This window comes from Poromitra crassiceps, assembly GCF_964638095.1.
Source record: "Poromitra crassiceps genome assembly, chromosome: 2".
NCBI classification, from domain to species: Eukaryota; Metazoa; Chordata; class Actinopteri; order Beryciformes; family Melamphaidae; genus Poromitra; species Poromitra crassiceps.
In genome coordinates this window covers 25972727-25996300 of record NC_139624.1, presented here as the reverse complement: position 1 = coordinate 25996300, position 23574 = coordinate 25972727, and the positions used below count along the sequence as shown (strand labels likewise).

Below are 23574 nucleotides of genomic sequence, written 5' to 3'. Positions count from 1 at the left end.
ACTGCAATTTTGCGTGATCTGTGTGTGAAAGAGCCTTATGAGACAAAACAGAAGAGAGGAGATGCAGGTTGCCACACCCACATTAGCAAATTTACTGGTTTGTTTACAATGGTGGAAAAAGTTCCAAAATATGCCCCTAGAGCAGTATTCTGTTATTTTGCGGCAAGTTTACTGAAGCAGATGGAATTTATTGGTGTCAAAAATTTCCTTTGCAATGTTTCTGATTCATTGATGGTGGAGAGTAAATGTGGACTTGGGAAAAGGATACAATTTAAAATGAGGTATGATTCTTCTGTCAAAACATCTTGCCTGGGTGACCTTCAAATCAGCCCACTCCACTGAGAGTTGAGTTTTGGGCTGCTTCTGAAGATGGAAATGAGTGTAACGAATTCAGTCTGATATCAGGCTAATATTTATCAAGTAAAAGTGAAATTACTGGATAAAAAAAAAGGCTATCAAGCCATATCATTGTAACTCTTTACTTCTACCCTTTATGATCTTCTCAACACACGATCTTTGGCTCTCGACCTACTGTTGTGGCTGTCAGATAGGCGATTGGCTGGCTGTAGTTGTGAGTCGGTAGTGGGTGTGGCTATACTGGCTGTCAGACAGACGATTGGCTCTCTGTATGTAGTGGGCGGGGCTTTACTGTAGCCTGCCTGGCTGTCAGACAAGTTACCCCCTGGCTGCCACATTCAACAGTGTACTGGTTGGTCTACATGCAATTGACACTGCGCGTGGCATTTCTACGCCATCTCTTTCGAAATTAGGAACTACAAGTTGACTTCTTTCCTCGGTATAACTAACTCGTCAATTGCGTTTTCGTTTAACTTCTTTAAACTTTCTTTCTTTTGTTTTTTTTTCCAACTCGGGGGAAAAGTAGAGTTGTGTGAGTCCGTGTGTGTTTGACGCCGGGAGGAAGGAGTGCCGGGTGGGAGTGAGACAGTGGAGCGGATTTGAAAGAGGAAGTCATCTCGTTCAAACACAGCCTCGCTGCTTTTCACCACGTTTGGACTTGTTGTTTTGAACATTCTTCGCCGTGCATTTTGCTCTTTTTGATGCATCCAAGTTTGAGTCAAGAAGTTTTCTCCGCCAATGACGTGGAATAGCACAATGAGCAGTGGCTACAGTAGCTTAGAGGAGGACTCAGAAGAGTATTTTTTCACGGCCAGAACCTCTTTCTTCAAGAAACCTTCAGGCAAAGCGACAGAGTGCAAGAAGGTAAATACACATGGAGTAACGTCCAATTGCTTTCCCTTCAGCGTCGTGTAACGTTCATATCTCTCTGTAGCCTTCTCATGTTTTGTATGACTTCATTCAGTTGAACCCCCTGCTTATCTCGTGCACGCACGCACGCAGCGCGCACACACACACACGCACGCACGCACGCGCACGCACGCACACACACACACACACACACACACACACACACACACACACACACACCTGACTAACTGAAGACTGACTGCAACTCGTTAGAAGCCATGATCCCGGCATACATCCAATATTACAAAACCGCATTTTTTTTCTTTCTTCAATTTAATTAGCACTTTTAGAACTGGCTCGCATGTGATTCCCACGGTCGTTTCCATCGTTAACGTTACACTGTGCAGGCCTAGGTGAGCCAATTCCAAAACATGACTTTTCATTGAAATGCATTGCTGCTGCTTGCTAATGTTACCTTCTGAGTTCTGACTGCATGCCGAATTGACCAGATCACCCTAACGAACATTTTAATGTTCAACTTCAAACACATAACGTATCCAACGTTTTTAATGGACATAAGACCAGGGAAAATGGCACGGTATTAGGCTAGCTATTGGGGCTATTTACAGTCATTTGCATACGAACAAGGGGCATGTGTGTGTCGTTTTAATCCCCTTTCGACAGTTATCAGTATCCTACATTTCATTTGACAGTGATGGGGTTTAATAATGGAACCAAAATAAGCAGAAATATGGCTATTATTATTATTATTATTATTATTATTATTATTATTATAGCCATAGTGCAATTTAAATATCAGTTACCTGCATGTCAGCTCTTTTCTGCAATTAATTGCGCCAGCCTCATTTCCCCACTTTAGAACCACTCTTTGATGGTGGTTCTAAATTTGGTTAATTTGAGTATATATTCTGTGTTTTTTTTAATATATGCATTGCTTTGCTGCTTGTTTTTTCAATTATTTTTTTGTAAAGCACCTTGAATTGCCTTTGTGTATGAAAAGTGCTATATAAATAAATTTGACTTGACTTGACTTGACTAAAGTGGGGAAATGAGGAGTAGCTTCATTTCATTCTAATTTGGTTCACTTGAAATAATAAATGATATTCTAATGATACATTCATTCACTCTTAACACAGTTATGCCCTCACATGCTGTACAGACAGTTTTAGTATGCAATACAACAACAACAACAACAATCATCCCATATGGGTTCCCTGCAGGAAATCAAGTGGGGGTGTGTGTAACATGAAGGTACAGGTTTTTCCAGCCCTGGACACAGAGGACATTTGTCTTGACAGGGACTCACAAGGACCCACCAAAACCAGCTCTGAACCCACTTTAGAACCTGGCCCAGACTTTAAACAACCCTTCAACCAAAGCCTACATTATTTGTAACCTAGGTTCCCTCGTATGCAGAGAGAATTAGGGCTAGACTCTGGATTGGGTTAAAACCCAAGACATTCAGCCTAACATGTCTGGAACTCTAAAATAGGTGATTTTTCCCCAGATCCTTGGCCAAGTACCGATAAGTTGCAGTTTCAAAATGTCACACACACACACACACACACACCTACACCTACACCTACACACACACACACACACACACATACATACATATACACACACACCACCCACACACACACACAAACACCCCCCCCCCCCCCCACACACACACACACACACACACAATCTCTCACACTCGCGCAAATACAGCTTGTTTGTTCCACACTCTTAAGACTCAGAGTCAGCATAGTGTAAGAGAATGGAGCTATTCTTCTTCTCTGCCCACTTGGCTTGCAGATTCTGCAGTGTGACCCTTCATTTTTCCATAATAGGCCCTTGACACAGGTCTTCATTCCTCATGGCAGTGACAATGTGGCCATACATTGCTGCTTGAGAGATGGAGACCCCTCGTTTGCTAAACTGTGGTTCAGGACCTGAAATGAGTCATGGGCTCCTCTCCTGTCCTGTCTGGTGGTTCCCCACATTACAACAGCATACGATAACAGTACTTATAACTAGAGAAGGGGCGAGATGGAGATATGTGGTGGAGATGTTACCGAGTCTATAAGAGAGACATATGGAGTAAAAGAAATGAAGAAAGCAAGTAGTATTACTGTAGTAACAGTAGCAGCACATAGACCGTCTAAAAAAATATGGCAGCTCCCGTGAGACGGCATGAGAGCAGGGGTTTCCCAGAGCCGCAGCTCCTCTTGCTATTGGTCCGTGATCGGCAAGCTGCATGATCACTGGACAGGTGACCTGTCAATCATGACCAAAACAGTCTTTTCTATCATCTGTTTTTACTCTAAATGGGTAAGTTATATAAAAATTCACCCCTCGTACAGTTGTTATGAAAGGTGAAATTAGCATTTTAACATTAAGGTCTATGGGGATTGACTCCCTTATGGAGCCAGCCTCAAGTGGCCATTGGAGGAACTACAGCTTTAAGTATCACTTCCACGGCTTCCTCTGTCCAAGCCCCAGGCCCCCAGCTAGCTGCCTGTAGCAGCAGCAGCAGCTCAGGACAGGTTCCCAGGACAAGTCGTACAGTTAGAAGCCTGGGGCCGGTTGCACAAAGCACCTTAAGTTAAGATTTTCCTTAGACTCCGAGTTAAGGTGTCCATAAAATAGAATCGGTTGCACAAAACACCCTTAAATCTTCTCCTTAAGGTTAAACATTTTAAGCCTTAAAATGTTTAACCTTAAGGAGAAGATTAAAATGTAAGGAAAACGTAAGCACACGATTTAAGGGTGTTTTGTGCAGCCTTTTCTATTTTATGGACACCTTAACTCAGATTTTATGGAAAATCTTAACTTAAGGTGCTTTGTGCAACCGGCGCCACGGCTGTAAATGACTAAGTGAATTCGATAAGCTATGTAAACAGTAGACACACAGAGAACAACATAAATAACCACTGGGCAATATTATCTGTCTGTCTGTCTGTCTCTCACTCACTCACTCACTCACTCACCACACACACACACACACACACACACACACACACACACACACACACACACACACACACACACACATTTTCACACACACACACACACACACACACACACACACACACACATTTTCACCCACACACACACATTTTCGCCCACACAGCCACCCATCCACCCGTGCATTGTGGTGTGAATAGTGTCACTGTGGAGGAAATGTCACGCTGACCCACTGGTCTGTGTCTCATGTGAACCACTAAAATCCCACTCTCCCCCAACACACACACACACACACACACACACACACACACACACACACACACACACACACACACACACACACACACACAATGAAGCGCTAAAGCTCCTCATCTTTAATTCAAATCATCATCACCATCACCATCATCACTGTAGGCTTACTGTAGTCTGTTATGCTGCATAATTCACCATCTTTCAGAAAAGTGTCAGGGGGATGTTGGCCGTATGAAAAGTGTCAGGGAGATGTTGGCCGTATTGTAGAAGACTCTTCCACTGACCTGAACTCACCAGAATCTTATTCTGAGCAACAATCACTAATGATATGAAACATTTGATATCTTAAAACGGACTTTACATAGGGATGCACATGCACAATATATATCGTATCATTATGTTAGTAATTTTTTTAAATATACTGTATCAGTATCGGTCCGAAGGGCAAAATAACAGCAATGTTATTATCGGTTATCGTATCGGCCAAAATTTTCATATCGGTGCATCCCTATATTAACCTGACACTGCCAGATGGCTTGTTTCACCCAACCATCTGGGAACTCGATCTTGGAAACTAGAGATGGAACGATGTGAAAATGTCATATCACCATTATAGTGACCATGACCAAAATGATCAGTTATCAGTATTATCACGGTTTGTTAAAATGTTCAAAAAGTACTAATAGACGTGTGAAAACCAAGGTGTGAGGTGACGTAAGGGTCCCAAGCAAGACCGACCCCCCCTCTCAAAACACTGCAATTGAAAAGGGAATTATTTCTCTATGTCTAATCTACAATTATGAAGTAGATCTACTTTTGATTTGGATCATTAGTTCTACTTTTATATCAATTTCAAACACATGGAAAATTCTGAAATATTCCATGTTTACAGTTGATTCCATTTTTATCACCAAATTCTATGTCTTTTTTTCCCCATTTTGCGGAAATAATATGGCCCTAGTCACTAGAATTGTGATATGAAATTTTCATCCCGTTTAATCTCGAATCAGGGGTGGATGACGCTGACTGACTGATGATCATGATGATTTAATAAAAATAAAAATAAATCAGCAAAGCCATACCACTCTACCCATGTCATGTGTAAGGTGATTTTCTGTCCCATGTCCCCATGGAAATGTGAAGATGAAAGTTAAACACTCTCAATCTGACTCCCTCCTCCTCCTCCCTGTCACACATTCTCTCTCTCTTTCCTTCCTCTGTCCAGCCTCTCCTCTTCTCCTCACCCCTCCATTCCTCCTCTCATCCCTCCATCCCGGTTCCTAGTCCATTGTATGCTAGTTCCTGTCTGTTCTCAGCTCTCTATCCTGTTCTCTCAACACCAGCAAAGCCGCCCACGGTTTGTTATGGTTTAGCTGCACCCTTTCACCATCATGTTCATACTCAGGACTGCTCCACCCTTTCACCATCATGTTCATACTCAGTACTGCTCCACCCTTTCACCATCATGTTCATACTCAGTACTGCTCCACCCTTTCACCATCATGTTCATACTCAGTACTGCTCCACCCTTTCACCATCATGTTCATACTCAGGACTGCTCCACCCTTTCACCATCATGTTCATACTCAGTACTGCTCCACCCTTTCACCATCATGTTCATACTCAGTACTGCTCCACCCTTTCACCATCATGTTCATACTCAGTACTGCTCCACCCTTTCACCATCATGTTCATACTCAGTACTGCTCCACCCTTTCACCATCATGTTCATACTCAGTACTGCTCCACCCTTTCACCATCATGTTCATACTCAGTACTGCTCCACCCTTTCACCATCATGTTCATACTCAGTACTGCTGCACCCTTTCACCATCATGTTCATACTCCGTACTGCTCCACCCTTTCACCATCATGTTCATACTCAGTACTGCTCCACCCTTTCACCATCATGTTCATACTCAGTACTGCTCCACCCTTTCACCATCATGTTCATACTCAGTACTGCTCCACCCTTTCACCATCATGTTCATACTCAGTACTGCTGCACCCTTTCACCATCATGTTCATACTCAGTACTGCTCCACCCTTTCACCATCATGTTCATACTCAGTACTGCTCCACCCTTTCACCATCATGTTCATACTCAGTACTGCTCCACCCTTTCACCATCATGTTCATACTCCGTACTGCTGCACTGGCCCATATGGCCAGAGCTGCAGCCTTTCACCAATCAACATCCTTTATTTAACCAGGTAAAAGTCTCATTGAGATTAAAAATCTCTTTTCCAAGAGCAACCTGGACCGTGTTCATACTCAGTACTGCTGCACCGGCCCAAGCACAGATTCAATCCATGACTTAAAGGCTGTTTATTTGAGGTCACTGGACAAAAGTGATTTGGATGGAATCTGTATTTATTCCTCTTATGTGTGAAAAGACAGAAAATCATACCCATTTGGTAACATAAATAACAATTGTATTGTAATATGCAGGTGTATCATGCAGTAATGTCACCAAGTTCATATTTATGATCTAACTCAGTGAGAGAGAGGATTTCACATCTGTGTGTGTTTAGTTATAATAGCTACCTCAGTTGCCTCAGTAAGAGGCCGCAGGGTGTTATTCTGGCCGAGAGTGTGTGTGAGCATGATGTGAGGTACAACACTTGTGTTTGAAGTACTCAGTCAACCTTTCACAACGCTGCCATGCCAACCATACACAGCTCTCGTTCTCTCGGTCTGTGTGTGTGTGTGTGGGTGTGTGTGTGTGTGGCGTGTAGGCCTTGCTTCCTTCCTGTGAGTCCATCTCTCCAGCAGAACCCACAGTCTGCGTTCTTTAACAACGTGTCGGGTGTCTGTTACTGCTTGTCTTGTCTCATAGTGTTTTAATGAGCCTTGGTTCTAAAAGCACAGACTTGAGGTTTTTGCACACCAAGTCCGTATTTTTCATCTCAAAATGCACGTGAACAAAAGTGCACGTTTTAAAAATAAATACGACCTCATGTTGTGTCGGAACAGTTTTCGGAACAGGTTCGATTTTCTGCGTTTTTCGCATCAGTCAAAAGCCTTTTGCGAGCTGTTTAAGCCGTTTGTGCGTTTGTGTGTTTGCTTTGATTGAACCTTGAATTACCAAGATTGCAAGACTGAAACAAAAAGTGATTGCTGCGTTGGGTCGGGTTGCCAGATACAGCGATAGTTTTCAGCACAAAGACTGCTCAAAAACCACCAAAATGCACACCAAACCATCCAAACAAATGCAGGTCTATGGAAACAATCTGGCAACACAGAGTCTGATGTGCGCTACCTAAAAGCACATGGGTTTTGTTTACATGATGATCTCGTAAATATTGAGGTAGGGAGAAAAAAAAGTTTGAACTTTGATGGAAAAAATGCATGTACAATGGAAACTGTTAGACCTATTATATGGGGGCGGACGACATATAATACTGCTATATACCAGCTGATATAAAACAATCTGCATAACGATCGGTAGGGCAGATACTGTATTGCTCATAGACGATCGGCGATCAGTGATCGGTGGCAAAAAAACGTGATCGGAGCACCCCTAATTTCGAGACCATTTTTGCCATCAGCGGCAACCAAAGACCATCATCTGTTGAGTAAAATAGGCCTGTGATGAACTGGCAACCTTGTTTCCCTGCATTCTGCTGCCTGATGTATGCTGACGAGAATATGTATCTGATGATGTGAACATTGACTTTTGACAGATTGTATATTTTTGTCATTGGATATGATCCTTCATTGTTGAATTTCGGCAAAATGTTCTATATCTGTGAGCATGAACATGGATAAGTGAGTGAGAGAATGAATGAACGAATGATATAAAATCTTACATCGTCATTATTAAGCTGACACATAATATATAAGGTGACTAAGCTGGTGGACTCTGTGCGATTGGGGGGGGGGGGGGGGGGAAGATTTTTCATTTGGTCCGGTTCGCTTTCACAATTTGTCAAGCGCACCAAACTATTGGAAAGAATAGAGAGGGGAAATCTCTCCTCTTCTGCCGCTTTCTTGCCTGTCTGAGGGGTTACTGAACAATACAAGTGAATCTGTGAAACACAAACAACACTTTTTTTTTGTATATATATTTAATTTTAAATTTGTATAGAACATACAAACAAGACAAACAGGCTCACACACAGGAAAAGAAAGAAAGAAAAAATACATCATCGACAATCGACATTCATCATTACAACATGGTGCTATCAGCCGCACAAGGTGCTTATGTGCTTGCAAGAGACAATGTGCATGAGATCCCACGCAAGGTGTCCACGAGACACCAGCCCTAACCTCAGTCACTAATCATTCTTAACCTCGTCAAAGTAGGCCAAAAACGGTTTTTCAGTTTCGGCGACCAAAAGCTGATGCCTGGATGGCAACCACTTTTAAAAGTTAGTGTTGAGCCCTGGAGTCAGTCTGTAATCTTATGTTTTCACTTTCAAAGTGAACACAATTTGGTTGGTTGGTGTGTTGGAGTAACAGTACAAGGTCTGTTGACCTTGTACTGTTACATAAACCTTTTTATGAGACTATTCTGTTGCTTTCCCTTTCTCCCGCTCCCTGCCTCTCCAAAGCTCTTTCTCCCGCTCCCTGCCTCTCCAAAGGAAACTCAGTGGGATTGTTCTTTACCTTCCTTACCCTCGTGTCTCTTCAAACAGAAGCTTGGACACACATACACAGGACAGGAGTGAGCTGCCTTGTATAATATGATCAATGTGCCTCTGAAAGGAGCCTACGTGACGTCATGGAGAATACCAGCTGTTTCGGACCACTTTGTGTGAGAGAGAGAGAGAGAGCAGAGGAGCCAGACAGACAAAGATTGTTCATGGCTGCAATCTGGAAGGTTATTTCTGCATGTGTGACAATCCATGATGTGTGTCTGTGAATACTAGTATGCAACATTTCATGTCTCCGTTGGCCCATTATTATAGGAGGCTGGTAATGGCTTTTTATTCAAATGATCAGCCAGTGTTGTCCACCTTATATTGACGATATGATGCAATTTAATGTACGGTAGAATAACGTCAAAATTTCAATTCAGCTTCAATGAAAATTCACATTAAAAATAGAGGCTCTAAAAATACCCATTAGTCAAACCTGTGTGTGTGTGTGTGTGTGTGTGTGTGTGTGTGTTTGTTTATTGTTTATTGTTTAAAAGGATCCCCATTAGCTGCCGCCAAAGTGACAAGCTAGTCTTCCTGGGGTCCACACAGAAAGACAACACAAAATACAAAACAGCAATACACGAGATACATATGAAAAACACAATTCACTTAACAATGATAATAATCTAAGAGCAGTAAAACATTCTAGACATCAGTATATACATCATCAGAAAAGTTTCAGAAAAAGTGGTAGGGGTAGGTATTCATTATTACATTCATACATTAGGTATTTCCACTCTCAAACGTGAACAGTATTTGCTCACATATTTAAGTAGTGCGTTCTTAGATGGTACTTGAAAGATACCTTGCTATAAGTTACGTATATTCTGGGGGCAATTATTCCTGTGTGTGTGTGTGTGTGTGTGTGTGTGTGTGTGTGTGTGTGTGTGTGTGTGCGCACACACCCGGTGACAGCTTATAAAGCCTGCTGATGTTGCATGAGTCATGGTACAGTACCTGCTGCCTGGAACAGAGCCTCTACTGAGTAGAGTCAGTCTACTGTACAGCTCCCACCCCAACTCTATACTTTACTTTACTTTATTTATTTCATTTGGCAGACGCCTTTCTCCAAAGCGACGTACATACAGAAAATAACAACCATAAAATCATGTAACATACATAGTGGAAACAGAGATAAGGGAAAAAGATAAATACAATAAAAGCCAACAAACAAATAAACAGACAGTTGAAGGTACGTGGGCAGCATGTTAAGGGTGATGGAAAGGGAAGGTTATGGGGAGGTGAAATGGAGGGAAAAGAGATGGGTTTTTAACCGATTGCGGAAGATGGGGAGAGATTCGGATGTCCTGACTAGGGGGGGGAGCTCGTTCCACCATTTGGGGGCGAGACAGGAAAAGAGGCGAGATTGAGAGCGGCCCCTAAGCCCGCGAAGCAAGGGGGGGGCGAGACGGCTTGCGCTAGTGGAGGGGCGGAGGGAGCGGTGGGAGGGTTGGAACGTGACCAAGGTTTGAAGGTATTGGGGGGCAGTTGAGTGGACAGCTCTGAATGTGAGGACAAGGGTTTTGAATTTGATGCGTGACAGGATGGGGAGCCAGTGGAGGTCACGGAGGAGGGGGGTGACGTGAGAGAATTTGGGTTGGTTGAAAACAAGGCGGGCAGCAGAATTCTGGATGAGTTGAAGGGGTTGGATTGCAGAGGAGGGGAGACCGGCTAGGAGAACATTGCAATAATCAAGTCTAGATAAAACCATGGCCTGGACTAAAATTTGGGTTGCTTCGGAGGTTAAAAAAGGGCGGATCTTTCTAATGTTAAAGAGGGAGAATCTACAGGAACGTGCCAGTGCTGTAATGTGGGCAGAGAAAGATAGTTGATTGTCGATGGTGATTCCGAGATTTTTGGCAGATTGGGAGGGGAGGACGGTGGTGTTGTCGATGGATAGGGACAGATCGGATAGGGGGGAGTCGTTGCAGGGGAAGAAGAGGAGTTCGGTTTTGTCGGGGTTGAGTTTGAGATGGTGAGACGACATCCAGTTGCTAATATCTTTGAGGCAGGCAGAGATACGGGAAGAGATATTAGAGTCGGAGGGGGGGAAGGAGAGATAGAGTTGTGTGTCGTCAGCGTAGGAGTGATAGGAGAACCCGTGAGAGGAAATGACGTGACCCAGAGATCTCATGTAGAGAAGGAAGAGGAAAGGACCTAAGACAGAACCCTGGGGAACACCCGTGGTGAGAGTGCAGGGGTCCGAAAGAGTTCCTCTCCAGAGGACCTGAAAAGAGCGAGTAGATAGGTAGGAGGAAAACCATGAAAGTGCAGAGCCGGTGATACCAAGGTCGGATAGGGTGGAAAGTAGAATTTGGTGGTTGATGGTGTCAAAAGCAGCAGACAGATCGAGAAGTATGAGAACGGAGGAGATATACAATGAACAGGTGGTCAAGTGGCTTATATACTGTATCTACCCCGCTTCTCTCTCTCTGTCTCTCAATTCAATTCAAAGAGGCTTTATTGGCATGACAGTAGTGGATAACAGTATTGCCAAAGCACATTGTACATGGTTGTACAGACAGAGGGAAAATTGTTACTGTAACATACAAGTAGTTCAAACAACAACCATGTCAACAATATTTCTTTCTCTCAACAATGTTCTCTCCTCTCTGTGGCTGAAACTGATGATGACCTGTAGCTTCATATTACAAGGTCAAAGGGCACCAGAGGGTATATTTTTACTTTGACTTCTTCAGGTTGCTTTTTCACTACCGGACAGATGCTCCTAAGATAGATTCATGCTGCATAGAAAACTGAGTAATAACTCACTTACAATTTGGGCTAAAAAGCAGGGCTGATCATTTTCAGTTCTTTTTTAAAGAGCATGTTTTCTACATTTCTGTCTTCATTCCTAGAGAACATGTGCTACTTGTAAAATGCACAGTGGTGCAGAAATGCCCAGAGTAGTTGTTTTATTTGTTTGTGAGAGATTATCAGGCTTTTGTGGACGACAGACTGTGAAAATATGAATGTTGAGGCTATAAAATGGTAACTGGTAGTAATCATCCTTTTTATAGGTACTCGCTCCCCCGGCCCCATTGTTAACTTCCCTATGGCTTCACAAACATTGCATTGCAGGCCAAGTCCATTGTGCAGTGCTGTGACCTGCTCACATTTTCATAGTCAGATAAGGAATGCACTGCTTCTGTGGATTGCTATCAGAGTATTTCCCCCAACACTAAAACCTCATACCCAGGTGTAACAGGCAACAGCAAAGCAACGTTGTGTTCTGTCTTGTTTTCTACATAGAAGGATGCTAGGTCTGTTGTAGAAAAATGTTAATTCCTTTATACCGTAGATTGTACATCGGTTACACTCAACATTTCTCTCTTGTTCAGTAAAAGCAATGGATCCGGACGGCACTCAGATCAGCCTATAATCCAAGTTGAGTATTGTATCATAGTATGGTTGATCTCTGCTTCAGTCTAATCATGAATTAAAGGAACAGTGCCCATTTTCACGCAGCTTTGTATCATTACAAAATCAGCAGTACCGTATATCAGAAAACGGTAAGCCGTTGTGCAGGCATTCATTTAGTTTGACAGTTATTGAGAGTTGATTTTGAGTTAAGTTGTGGACCAGTGATGTCATTCATGCACAAATGACATCACTGGTCCACAACCCAACTCGAATCAATTCTCAATAACTGTCAAACAAAATGAATGAGTGCAAAACGCTTTTACACTTATCCTGATATACTACTGATTTAGTAATGCTACAAAGTAGCTTGTTGTTCTTTGAAGCTCTGGGCCTGTGTGCCATGCCTCCTCTCTCTGTGTTTATATGATAGGGTTAGTAATGAAGTATGTGTTGCTCCCTGGTCTTGCCGCCATGCTCTGTAAGCCATTCTGTCACATAGCCGGCTTCAGTTAGATCCCCATCTGGGAGCAGTTGAGACTGCCTGTGATCTGTAGACCGCGATTACCACTGAACCACAGCACAGTTTGAGGTGGGCCGCTACTCTTATACTGCGCTTTGATGTGCTGAGGAGAAAGTGAGAATAAAGAGATGATAAATGACAACAAGGCATGTGTCAAGTAAGTGCGTGTTGAGTGACCACATTTCTGGGGGTTCTCACTTTGAAAAGCGTTTTAGCATTTTTGGGTTGAGAGTTGGTGTTATCGTCAAGTTACAGTATGGCTGGAGTTTGGGCCAGAGTTAAGCATTTAGTCGAAAGGCCGAGGGGTAAAGAGTGAGTGTAATGCATTTATAAGCTCCATTTCCTCTTTAATTCAATGCAGTATTAATCCCGGGGGGGACTAATTTCAGTTTTGCTTCCACATCTGTCCCTGCTTCAGTCCCAGTGTGCAGATTTAAGGCTTTAAAGTCCCTGCTTCAGTCCCAGCGTGCAGATTTAAGGCTTTCAAGTCCCTGTTTCAGTCCCAGTGTGCAGATTTAAGGCTTTAAAGTCCCTGCTTCAGTCCCAGTGTGCAGATTTAAGGCTTTAAAGTCCCTGCTTCAGTCTCACTGTGCAGATTTAAGGCTTTAAAGTCCCTGTTTCAGTCTCAGTGTGCAGATTTAAGGCTTTAAAGTCCCTGCTTCAGTCTCAGTGTGCAGATTTAAGGCTTTAAAGTCCCTGTTTCAGTCTCAGTGTGCAGATTTAAGGCTTTAAAGTCCCTGCTTCAGTCTCGCTGTGCAGATTTAAGGCTTTAAAGTTCCTGTTTCAGTCCCAGTGTGCAGATTTAAGGCTTTAAAGTCCCTGCTTCAGTCTCAGTGTGCAGATTTAAGGTTATAAAGTCCCTGTTTCAGTCCCAGTGTGCAGATTTAAGGCTTTAAAGTCCCTGCTTCAGTCTGTGTGCAGATTTAAGGCTTTAAAGTCCCTGTTTCAGTCTCAGTGTGCAGATTTAAGGCTTTAAAGTCCCTGCTTCAGTCCCAGTGTGCAGATTTAAGGCTTTAAAGTCCCTGTTTCAGTCTGTGTGCAGATTTAAGGCTTTAGAGTCCCTGTTTCAGTCTCAGTGTGCAGATTTAAGGCTTTAAAGTCCCTGTTTCAGTCTCGCTGTGCAGATTTAAGGCTTTAAAGTCCCTGTTTCAGTCTCAGTGTGCAGATTTAAGGCTTTAAAGTTAATTATTTGGATCCTTTATCATAATAAACATTATTCATGCTGAACATGAATAGATGCAAAGTAGGATAAAATACACTGTCAATTTAGCATCTTCTGTCGCAGTGTTTTCACTTTTTGGTGCACATCTGCTGAACGAATGCAGAGAAACCACGACCAAGTCAATGTAATGTCTTCAAAAGTAACACAAAACATGAGCATGTTATGTGTATCCTGCAGGACAGTAAATGGCATTCCATACACCCCACTCATCACACCATAAACTGCTTAATGGTAGCTCTACTCATAAACACTGGTGCACACACACACACACACACACACACACACACACACACACACACACACACACACACACACACACACACACACACACACACACATGATGTGCCAAATAACCTGCCATCTTATGTGTCATTACTCGTATCACACTTAAAGGGACAGCTCACCCTAAAATCCAAAATACATATTTTTGCTCCCACATGTGAAGTGCTATTTATCCATCTAGATCAGGGGTTGGCAATTATTTTTCCTGGGGGCCACATGAGAAACCCAGAGTGTTGCCAGGACCAATTCACCCCCGCCTCCATCATGCCGTAATTTTATCATTTGATTAAATGATAGAAAACATACTGTGCACTGATTCAGGAAGAAGCACAATCACAACACAAAATAGAAGCCACTTTAGGTCATCTCATTGAGGTCATCTCATTAGATGTTTCCTAGCACCATAAATGGTTGCTTAAGTGGTTTGTCTGGTTACCTCCCGGGCCAGGCAGAACCATCATGAGGGCCGCATCTGGCCCCTGTGCTGCATAATGCCCTGGTCTGATCTAGGGCTGTCAAAGAATATTCTATATTTTAACATATACTCGAATATATGCATTTAAATAATTTTTGAATATGAATTTTTTTTCTTCGATTATTATTATTTACATTACATTTAACTAGGTAAAAAACCTGACCAAGTTGGCATTGGCAGCATAAAAAAACATACATTTAGGTTTCATACAAAAACACACAACGCGTTCGGAAATAGCACTCTGAGCGCCCAGAGCGCACACTGGACCGTTCATAAATTGGGAGCGCCGTTGTAATTAGGGATGGGCATTTCTAGCAAAAACACTATTCGAAATTCGCTGGCCAAATTCGAATTTAATTCGAATTTCGAAAATAAATAAAAAAATGTAAAAAAAAAAAAAAAAAAAAAAAAAAAAAAAAAAAATTGTGAGTGAAATGTTGCATTGTCTCCCCTGATTCTAAGTCTACGGCTTTATTAATTAATATAAAAAGCTTCTGCTGTGGATTTTTAGCTCAAACAAGCATTGCACCACTGAAGTAAAGAACATGTTACATGACATTGACATTTTCGAAAATAAAAAACAGTTTTGACAATCATGAGTGGTTCATTAAATATTTAGTAGGCTCAGGTCTGAGTGCCAAAGGGGTGCCAAAGTCACCCCCTCTCCCTCTTCATGGGATTTCATCTGCCATTAATTTTTCCATAAACCTTGCTTAAAATGCTTATAAAAATTGTTTTACTTGCTCAAACCAAGCGATTTGACTATACTTAGAATCAGGGGAGACAATGCAACATTTCACTCAAAAAAAAAATCGAATTTCGAATTTCAATAATAAAAGTCGACCTTGATAATAACAACGATTATTCGAAAATTCGAAATTCGATGCCCATCCCTAGTTGTAATGTACTGTACCTTCGCGCTCTCATTTCAGTGTAGAGCGTCAGAGTGGATTTACGAACGCACCCATTAGCACAAGCTACTAGCTAAGCTAGTTAGCTTACCGTTAGCCGCCTGTGGAGCTACGGGTGCTGAATAGGGACAAACCAGACTGGAGCCAGGCAAAGCACTATTCCTCCTCCTCGCCCAACTTCACTATCTTCCGAAGGCTCTATCGAGCTCAGTTTTTCACTTACAGTGAAGATTCATCCATCAGATGAAACTAGACGATCTAACGAATCCTGGTATCAAGCTTGTCATGGTAGGACCTCGGCAAGCTGTTGCAATAACGCTCTGAATTTCCTCTATTTTTGGTGAGGGAAAAACTATATGAATTAGCACTATTAAATACACTGTTACAGACATAATATTATATAGATTATAATAATATATTATATTAGAATATATTCGAACGAATACCGGTATGTATTTTTAGAAGGAATATTCTAATATCATTTTTGACCAATTTTGACAGCCCTAGTATGATCTAGATTGTTTTGTGTTAGTTGCCTGAGTTTTGGAGATATTATCTACTAGAGATTTCTGCCTTCTCTCCAATACAATGGAACTGGATGGTGCTCAGCTTGTGGTGCTCAAAGTGGGGGGGGGGGGGGGGGGAGTTTTTTTTTTTTTTTTTTTAACTCAACAGCAATGTCTCTCTCCAGAAATCATGGCCCAATTACCCAAGACAATCCACAGACCTTGTTGTGAGCAGTTTCATCTAGGAACTATTTTCTTTCAACTAAACTACTCGCACTAGCTGCTAGGTAGCTGCTGCTAGCTGCAGTTTCATGTAGGAACTAGCTAGCAGCTAGCGGGGTATAGTTTGGTTGAAAGAAAATAGTTCTTACATGAAACTGCACACAATGAGGTCTGTTATCTTATGTAACCTGGTCATGATTTCTGGAAAGAGACATTGCTGTTGAGTTTTTCAAATGTTTTGACCACCACAAGCCTAGTGCCATCCAGTTCCGTGGTATTGGAGAGAAGGCAGAAACCTCTCAGGCCGATACCTACAAAACTCCAAAAGGCAACAACACAAAACGATCTAGAGGATAAACAGCACTACAGGTGAGAGGAAACATTTATTTGGGATTTTAGGGTGAGCTGTCCCTTTTTAAAAAGTGGAACAATTCAACTCTGACCAAGACATGTTGCAACTGTGAGTGTGAAGCGAATGCCAGTCACTCCTGCTGAGAAAAGGGAACACACACACACACACACACACACACACACACACACACACACACACACACACACACACACACACACACACTCTATGTCTTTGGTTAATATTTGTCACAGGACCTCATAGAGTGTAGAGTACATCAATGTATGTCTAAAATGGATTATTTGTTAAACCACCCACAGTTGACTACAGTATGGGTATTTTGTGTCCTTCAGTATCACACAACCAGTTCGGCAACCTGGCCGCACGCACGCATGCACACGCACGCATGCACACGCACGCGCACGCACACCACGCACACGCACGCACGCACACACACACACTTACACTTCCCGTCCCAACAAAAACTCCCAAGGTTTGTGGTTTTTTAATGTGCTGGCTGATCATTATGTTGATGTGTGTGTGGTGGTTTTGATCATCGGACTAAGCTAGCTTGGCTTGGAAGTGTGTGTGAGAGAGAGATGGAGAGAGCGACAAAGAGACTCTTTATTTATTTATTTATTTATCCTTATTTCCAGCTTTAAATATGATTCACCCTGATAAGTTCGATTTGATTCCCATGCACTGAAATGATTTGTTTTGAACTGCGACCTGAAAACGAGGAATGCCTGTATTGTACGTCCTGTAAATAGCTTATTTTCCGACATGCAATGGCTCATATCCTTATTGTATCATTTAGAGAATGAGGAAATGAACAATCTATTTACCTTGGTTCACCCTGGCTCTGCTGTCTGTCACAATAGCCCTTTTTACAACACAGAGATCCCGCAATATTGGTAGCCTGATAATCAGACTGAATCGTCAACTCATAAACTCATTTCCTCTTCTTCTTCAAGAACAGCCAAATCATGGCAATGGGTGACGCAAGGCGCACAGCTGCTCGAGTGACTACTCGCCACAGAGTTGGGATATAGGCTATATAGGAGGAGCACAGTCTGAATAATGTTAGTTGTTCTTCATAAGGGAACGCACAACAGGCGAGACAGACAGAGATATGCTTCTTTGCTTAACTTATTTCTGATAGTAGAACTTCAACCTCCTGTAATTCTTTTTATGAATGAGGTGAGATTCCTGTCTTCCTGCAGCTTACCCTTTTAGACAGACGTTGATTGGGGGCTGATATGATATTACAGTACTATACTACAGTACTAGACTACAGTACAGAACAAAGTGATCCACCACTCTGCATTTGTGACTTTTACACAGGAGGCGAGGCGTAATAATCCCACAACGATGGCGGCTTTCACAGGCTAAAAGGGGCTAATGATAGCAGCTCCTGTTCCCCCACCCAGGGCTCGACAGTGCATTTACTCCCATTTGCTACTAAAAATAGAACACTGCGAATTGCAAAACACAATAAGGAGCATGTGTCAATCGTTCAATTCATTTTTAATGCCCTGCTCAGTTTCCAGGCTGTGTTTTCAGTGTTGCATTCAAACCCCCTCATAAACATGACCGCAGCCTAGCACTGCATTGCTTATTTTGAATAATGTGGTCATTTTTGGGGGGTATCCTGAAGGCAGCACTGAGCGGAATCAATAAGGTTAGTTGAAAAAAGCATGTGATCCACTGGTGACGCGAGGTTAGCGGAAGTTACCCTGGCTCGGCTCACAGTCGGCTGGCTGGCTGTTTAGAAGACCAACAGAGCCACCAAAAGTAACCGTCGGTAACGTTAGTAGTAGTACCACGTTAGCCAGTTAGCTTGCTGGCAAGACAAGAGTGACATAAACAGATCGAATTCAAATGTGTCAGACGATGGATTTGTACACAGGAGATAAAGCGACAGCAGCAGCAGACAGTTATGGCTAGGCTTAGCTGGCTGGCATGAATGGCATCGCATTAGCATCTAATGTTCACGTTAGCAACGCAAATGTTAGCGAGCATGCTGCTCGCTAACGTTATCTTCAAATGTTATCTTCAAAATGACTTGACAATCTGGCTAACGTTATGCTGTCTGTTAGATAGACCCATCTATAGCAGCTATCTGAATAACATTACACGGTTTCAACAGTCTTTGCTTCCTTTATCAAACTAATAGCAGCTAACTAGCTGCATACTCAACACCCAAGTATCTAACGTTAGTCTGGTCAGTGATTTTCACTGGATGCAGCGTTGGGCAAACACCTGAACACTGAATACTGTCTGCCCACTGTTAGCTGCCTTATTATGATGTCACACTGTGGGATATGTCACTCAGTATTTTCCACCACATCACTATTACACTGATGATAATAAACATTATTTGTATAGCACCTTTCTTAACAAGGTTACAAGGTGCTTGTACACGTAAAAAATACAATACAAATAAAATGAAGTTAAAGCATTAAAACAATGCAATACACATATAAACGAGCAACAAGCATAGAATAATTATAATAAGCTGTAAATCCAAATGGACCAAGTTACATTAAAAAGCCATAAGTGGATAGTATGGACATATTGCTAGGCAAACAGATGACTAAATAAAGGGTTATTATAATTAAATGACAACAATAGCCAATGAGCTGCTTTGAGCCATTCTGGTAGGAAATGCATGTCGGATCATGAGAATACTTTGAATTGAATTAAACTTAATTGTAACTTATCAGAGATTAACTCATTGAGTGCCAAGGACGAGTATGTTCGTCAATTCGTTTAGTAACGTAGAGTGCCAAGGACGAGTATGTTCGTCAATTGCGTTTTTTGACGGTGGGACGTGGATCAAAGCCTCCTGCATCTCCTGTACAAATATTGTAGCTATTGAAGGTGTATAACCTATTTTACGGACTCATTAGGTGGCGACAGTGCTCTCCAGATTAGAGAAAGGTCAGGAAAACAGCAGGAAAAAGCCCCGTGATGAAAGAGAAACCGCTCATGCTGCAGCCAGAGCCATATAGATTGCTCTGTCTGCAGCTGACGTTGGCTGCGAACAGCAGTCAATCCGTGCCCACAACTGAGCCTCTCTGCCTCTGTCTGTCTGTCTGCATAGTTTCTCCACACGATTAGCCGCCAGAAAGGCAGCACCCGACGCCGAAGGGCCAAACCTTTCCCTGCAGTCCGGCTTGGCATTTCCGTGTCGCGCTGGGAGCCGGCGCACAAAAACGGAGCGCTCCGAAAATAGACTGGGTGCGTGTTAGGCTGTGTGTTAGTGTGGGGAGGAGTTTGCAGCTGAGGGGGGGAGAGGGGGGTGGGGCACGCAGGGCACCACACAACTACACCACGTCACTACATCAGAAAATATTAGCTTCAGACTCAGTGAATGTGCTTGAAATGCTTCATTTCACAAAAGGCGGAATAACTCAGCTTCTAATTTGAAACGTGTCTTTTTGCTCAAAACAACCTATCTTCTCCGGCTCATAACTAAAGAACGGAAAATGGTATCAATAAACTTTTTTTTGCAGATGATAGAAGAGAGTCTCATCGTTCTTTGTGCGTGTTCGGTGTTTACATAGTAATATCACACAATATTCTGTGGGCCTCGAGAAATCACTGAAAACGCTCTGAAACTCTGGCACTGTCCGTTCTCCAAAAGTGGCTGGCACTCAATGAGTTAATAGAATGGTATCGAATACGTTCTATATCGTTCTGCATTGAATTTGAATTGTGCCCCACTAACTTTTTCAGCTTAGGAGCACATGTGCACCTTGGGAAAATGATAAGCATCGAGCCCTGCCCCCACCCAGGTCCAGGTTGTAAAGAAACCTTCACCTTGATTGGGAATTTCCACTGTAGCTGCTGAGGTGACGGGGTTGGTGGTTTTGTTATTGTGACATAATCATCACAGAACACTATCATCACACACACACACACACACACACACACACACACACACACACACACACACACACACACACACACACACACACACACACACACACACACACACACACACACACACACAGGTATTGTGTTTCCCATTATCAGGCCCCATACAGCCACACCTGCCTTTCACATCCTCATTGTCTCCATTGTACTATAATAGGACTGACTGGTAGCACTGATTGTGTGATTTTTCCACTAAATTCTAGCTTTTACATACATTGACTGGAATGTAAACGCAAGGGAAAATGTTATTGAATATAAAACAAAATAATAAACCTTGTTATTTTTTTTATTTTTTTTACATAGGCTGCTTACAGTTTCAACATGTTAAGTAGACCAGTAGTTCCCAAACTGGGGTACGTAGAGGTACGTACAGAGAGAAAGGGGAAAATGGACAAATGTAAGAATAAATCATGAAAATAAATGAAACATTCAAATAAATCTGCTCAGGAGGCACTAATTGCAACTCTTTCACTCCATAGTTAAATATGGATAACTACATTTGAAAAAGAATGTGCTATGTACTATAAGCATAATGTAATTATAACTAACTATATAAAAACATAATATGAACAATAAGAATCTGTACAGTATGAACATGATTATGAAAGTGCAGTACACAGAATGAGAGGGGGGATATGAGATCATGGGGAAGTCTCATGTTGACTATAGTAGAAGTTGGACTGTAGGGTGGAATAAGGCTCAGTAACACTGTTGTCTCATGACTGATCATAACCGTCTCATATTTACTGTTGCTTCATACCCGACTCATCGGCTAAGGGAGTCGCCCATAGTGAATATTTCTCAACTTTCTCATTATATGTCGGTTTGTTTTTGTTTTTGTGGCTGAAATCTATGAGTTCAGGTGAGTACTTGTATTGCCTTCTAAAAAGTGCAGCCGCCTCATTACTATGTAAATGTTTTTTGGACATGAAGGTTGACAATTTAGTGGTCCAGATAATTGGTTTGGATTTGCCTAGTAGACTCAGGATGGATTCTCGCCCAATGCACCCCCTGAAGTGTAATTATTACTTCAGACTAACTAATAAAGTAATAAAACCACTAGTAAACCAGTAGGCGGCGCCTGGCCTGCTGTTCAGTGAGTGGCCTGACTGCAAGCAGTCAGGCCACTGACCCCCTGACCACTGACCACTGACCACTGACCCCCTAACTAATGTTAGCGATGTCATTGCCATGCCAGCTAGTCTCGCAGTAGCCATAGATGATGTCTACATCTGGAACACAACTCTGAAAAGTGGTTAGCGCCTGCCCCAAGACAAAAAAAGGATGCGTGACCGATAGGCTTGCCACGGTAGTCGATGTTACCGGTGTTACACGGTGGTGGAGGATACCCCGATTACATAACATGCCCACCGGTAAGACCGTTCATTTTTATGGTTGAAGAAATGAAAGAAAAAACTCTGCCCGCTTGTGCCAGTTTCAGCACACGTCGGGGTAAATTACAAGCACTCCCTCTGGGCTGCAGTGTGGCTGCCGCTGCACTGTTCATCGTCTCTGGTTAGACCAGCAAGTAACGTTAGTTATACATGTTATGAGCATAATGCCCCCCCTCATACACCTGTCGAAGTACGAAATAGTACGAATAGTAGGAAATAATTTGCTGGATGGATGGCGGGCGGATGGTTTATGCATACACACGGATTAGGATGGCATAAGCTCATCCACGCATCTCTATTATACGGTGTCACTGGTAAAACCGGTGTTATCACGTGTTTATTACCCGGTGGGAAAATGTCAACACCGTTGGCAACCCTACTAGTGACAGACACATGAATTGACCAACCACGGACCTCGTGGGCAGTGCATTCGGAACGCGTGCATCAGCTAAATAGACCCCGGGTGAAAACACCTAACTGCCGTCACAGCCGAGCCAATCAGATTCCTCCTACAACATCTTGAGGGTTTTTGCCGGAAGTCTCCCGGAGCAGCGGGGCAGTAGCCTGATATTCAGACTGCATCAATTCATAAACTAATTTCCTCTTCGTCTGAGATTGCGCTAACCTTCAGAGCATTTATATGAGGGGGGCGGGCTTTGGTCTTCCCTATCCAATCACTAGAGAGCACTGCACTGCAGTAGTAGTCATGCATAACAAACAAACGCAGCAGGCATCTCTACTTTGGCTACTAAATTTGGCAGTTGTAAAACAATTATATCAACGAGCAACGGATTGTTTGAAAAACGTGACCTGGACATAACAAGCAAGCTAGAAGCAAGATCTATCAACATCCCCCTAGCTATCAACAGCTCCGCTAGGCCAGGCTGCGCCGGGACATTTCCTTGGGCGGCTGGCCGAGCAGCAGGGCTTCACTTACCACGGCCTCCATAACATTACTCCCCGCCCAGACAGATAAAGCTCCAGCAGGCATCAATCTCTCGCATGCAAGACTGACTGACAACAGCGTTAGCCAATCAGCGCCCGTCAATGGATTTTCAGCCAGAGAAAAGGCGTTTGCACATTGCGATTCCAGACCAAGAAGAGCCAAATTCACAACTGTGGAGTGGGTGTGGCTTGGAAGGTCTGGAGCCAGGCTAGCGGGGCAGGGCTTGACAGGGCAAAGGCGAGTACATCGCCCTTATCACTTTCCGGTGGGCAGGTACTGTCAGGTGCCCCGGTGCGACCAATGAAAATATTTGGATGAGGATCTGAGTGAATCAGACGAAGCGGGGCGGGTCTTTGCAAAAGCAC

The 23574-nt window shown here is 42.9% G+C and overlaps 1 protein-coding gene across 2 annotated transcripts in view; it reads left to right on the top strand.

The window, feature by feature from the left end:
* The first annotated feature begins 933 nt into the window (after window positions 1-933).
* Window positions 934-23574, top strand: part of rassf3 (Ras association domain family member 3) — a 56932-nt gene continuing 34291 nt past the window's right edge. For both annotated transcript variants that reach the window (XR_014552482.1, XM_083632042.1), the window contains exon 1: window positions 934-1221. Coding sequence is in view for 1 of the 2 variants with exons in the window: in XM_083632042.1 (XP_083488168.1) it covers window positions 1096-1221 (126 nt within the window). In the remaining variant the exon portion in view is untranslated. The remainder of the gene's footprint in view (window positions 1222-23574) is intronic.